The sequence below is a fragment of the Medicago truncatula genome, chromosome 4, assembly GCF_003473485.1.
Source record: "Medicago truncatula cultivar Jemalong A17 chromosome 4, MtrunA17r5.0-ANR, whole genome shotgun sequence".
NCBI classification, from domain to species: Eukaryota; Viridiplantae; Streptophyta; class Magnoliopsida; order Fabales; family Fabaceae; genus Medicago; species Medicago truncatula.
Window position 1 is genome coordinate 48286537 of NC_053045.1, and position 3870 is coordinate 48290406.

At 34.9% G+C, this 3870-nt stretch overlaps 1 protein-coding gene across 1 annotated transcript; it reads right to left on the minus strand.

Moving 5' to 3' along the window:
* Positions 1-250: 250 nt before the first annotated feature.
* Positions 251-3131, minus strand: LOC11415454 (tubulin alpha-1 chain). Its single transcript, XM_003608534.3, has 4 exons — positions 2941-3131; positions 1810-2044; positions 1347-1717; positions 251-1099 (listed from the first exon to the last, which is right to left on the minus strand). Exons 1-4 carry the CDS (start codon positions 3031-3033, stop codon positions 443-445), a joined length of 1356 nt encoding a protein of 451 aa, XP_003608582.1. The 5' UTR covers positions 3034-3131; the 3' UTR covers positions 251-442.
* Between the last annotated feature and the right edge of the window lie 739 nt (positions 3132-3870).

Genomic DNA, 3870 nt, shown 5'->3' on the forward strand with positions numbered 1-3870 from the left:
CCCCTGGCAAAATGCAACATTTCTTGTAATTTGCAACATATATTTAGACTAATATATCATAATTTTAATTCCACAGCTCGTAACACATATATTTGAAAATGTTACTTTAGAGCATTTGACTAACTTGATAACCAACTTCAACGGGAATAACTGGAGATTTCAAAATTTAACAAATTCTAACAGATAATTATTCAAGCAATTATAGCAGACAACCATTTGTAAGAGTCGTTCTTTTATATGACAACCACAACTTTATCATTGAAGTTTATTATTTAGTACATTACTTATTCCAAAAGCAAGAAGCCACAATGTTATGATTGAAGTTATTTGGTACAGGAACAAGGCAAGCTCAACATAAAGGACAAATATAAGAGCCCACTGAATGCATAAAAAGATTAGGCTAGAAAACCAACAAACAGTTGGTGCAAACGTCTAATACTAATCAATATTCCTCTCCTTCCTCACCATCTTCACCTTCAGTGGCCTCTGCACCAACTTCCTCATAATCCTTCTCAAGGGCAGCAAGATCTTCACGAGCCTCAGAGAACTCGCCTTCTTCCATCCCTTCACCGACATACCAATGTACAAATGCCCTCTTGGCATACATGAGGTCAAATTTGTGGTCAATGCGTGAGAAAACCTCAGCAACACTAGTGGAGTTGGAAATCATGCACACGGCCCTCTGCACCTTGGCAAGATCACCCCCTGGAACAACAGTTGGAGGCTGATAATTGATTCCACACTTGAATCCAGTTGGGCACCAATCAACAAATTGAATAGTGCGCTTGGTCTTGATAGTTGCAACAGCTGCATTAACATCTTTAGGCACAACATCACCTCTGTACATAAGACAACAAGCCATGTACTTGCCATGGCGTGGATCACACTTGGCCATCATAGACGATGGCTCAAATGCGCTGTTTGTGATTTCAGCAACTGATAGCTGTTCATGGTATGCTTTCTCAGCTGAAATCACAGGAGCATAAGATGAAAGCATGAAGTGAATCCTAGGATATGGCACCAGGTTAGTCTGGAATTCAGTAACATCAACATTCAAGGCACCGTCAAATCTCAAGGAAGCAGTTAGTGACGATATCACCTGAACATACCAACAAAATGTTAAAGGGACACAATACAATGCATACATTACAACATAAATTGATGTTTGAATGTGTGGTAATGATTATATATTATGTTGCACTTTGATTCAATTTTTAACAAGAGAAATATTACTTATTAGGACCCGATTCATGCTATTGAACTTCGGAAAACGAATTACACAATCGTGACATCGAGAATCAAAAATGAAATTAAGTTTTATCAATTATTAATAATAACATATATACCTGAGAAACTAAACGATTGAGGTTGGTGTAGGTGGGTCGCTCAATGTCAAGGGAGCGTCTGCAGATATCATAAATGGCTTCATTGTCAAGCAAGACAGCTACATCAGTATGTTCTAGAAGGGAATGAGTGGAAAGGACACTATTGTAAGGCTCAACAACAGAGGTTGAAACTTGAGGGGAAGGATAGACAGTGAATCCAAGCTTGGACTTCTTGCCATAGTCCACTGAAAGGCGTTCCAACAAAAGGGAACCAAGACCGGAACCAGTGCCTCCACCTACAGCATTGAAAACCAGAAAGCCTTGGAGACCAGTGCAGTTGTCTGCAAGCTTTCTGATGCGGTCCAAGCATACATCAACAATTTCTTTTCCAACTGAATAATTAACAACAAAACAAACATTATTATAATTTGATATGATATTCAACAATGTAAAAACGTCATGTTTGAAATATATGATTAATTACTTGTGTAGTGGCCACGAGCGAAGTTGTTAGCAGCATCCTCCTTTCCGCTAATGAGCTGCTCAGGATGAAATAGTTGGCGGTATGTCCCAGTCCTCACTTCATCAATCACAGTGGGCTCGAGATCTACAAAAACTGCACGAGGCACATGCTTTCCAGCTCCAGTTTCACTGAAGAAGGTGTTGAAAGCATCGTCACCTCCGCCAACGGTCTTATCACTTGGCATCTGTCCATCAGCCTAAAATACCACATACAAGACACTAACATTAATGCCAAAGCATGTGCGATAAAAACAAGAAATAGAAACATTACAAAATACAGTTTAATTTGCGTTTATAGTGCAAACTTTGATATTAGAGCAAAATGTAGGCAAATATCATTGCGGCCGCAATTTACAAATACGTCAACAGCAACACCATTTTTTTCAACTCCGTCCTTGCGCACATATATTGTAAATGGACTCACACTCTGTTTTGAAACTCTTTCTTAAGTTCATTAGAAAATTATGAGATGACACTTAATTTTAACAAATGAGCAAATTATACTGTAGAACAGCGGATAAAAAAATGTTAATAATATTCATAAACCAGGATAATGATAATCAATTAGAAATTTAAACAGGATTCACAAAAAAAAAGTTATAAAGCTTTACACATTTTCACAAACAAAAAAATCAAAACTGCAATTTCACAAATTATTATATTCATACATTCATACTTGAGATCAAGATTACAAAAAAAAAAGGAAAATTGAACGATGGAACAAGACTATTCTAGAATCCTTCAAGAAAAAAAGATTATTCTAGAAAGTATCGTCGAATTGAAAGCCAGACTAATTGAACGATATTTGTATCTGTGATCAACATTGATTTGAAAAAATATGATTTACATTTCTAACCAGTTGCAATTAGATTTACATTTCTAATCAATCAAACATTACAAAACTAATGCAAATCGTAATCTGTGTTGAAATTGAACATAACGGATACGTAAAACCGTAAATCATTTCAAGCAATGCAGAATGAAATAATACAAAATTAAAAGCATCAACGTGACATAGAATCCACATTATGGATCTATCAATATCAATAGCATATACATCAACAATGCGAAAAAATGTGTTGAGATTGGTTACCTGAATGCCATGTTCAAGGCAATAAAGCTCCCAACAAGCATTACCGACTTGAATACCGGCTTGACCAATGTGGATGGAAATGCACTCTCTCATTTTTGAAGATTGAAGAAATGAAGAAGAGATTGAGAGATGAACGTTTATTAAGACGCCTCTCTTGTTACGATGTGATGATTGGTAAGAAGAAAATAATAGGGTGGTTTGTGTTTGCGTTGGCTTGGTTGGTTGGTTTCCACTGTATTTGTAACCGTAATGAATGGAAGAAAGGGTAACCGTTTAATTTGTTTTCGATCACATTATTTATTTATTGATGCCACATTCCTTTTTTTTTAGTATGAATGATAAGTCATGACCGGGGTTCGACTCTCAATACCTCCACTTTATGTGTGTGAGTTTATGATAACTTTGTGTTTACAAAAATATTTATATTTATTCAAATGTATGGGGATCGAATCCGTCCCGTCGAGTCTAAGGCAAGTATTTTTACCACTACGAAAACTTTGGAATTGTTCTATTTTCAAAACTAGTGCGACTTTTATTAAAAATTAATAATAAAAAAATCTATAAATCAACTCATTTTTTTAACAAGTGGTTAATAAACTTCGTCAAGAAAGAATTGTTCAAAAAAATCTGATTTTAATTTCTAGGTAGAACAATTTTTTGAAAGACTTTTTATTTATCTAACGGTAGAATTATGGATGCATAGTAAGAGTGTAGGTACGGTACATGTATGTGGATACACAAATTTTTTAAAAATTTAGGACACGATACAATTAAAATATATTAGTAGAATGTTTGTAATTAAACTTGTATGCATATAAAATACTTGAAAAAAAATATGAATTTATTTCTTAAATTGAATCATATTCATCTCTTTATTGAATTATCACAATATAATCTCACTTTTTTTACTCTTCACTTTACTGATTACCA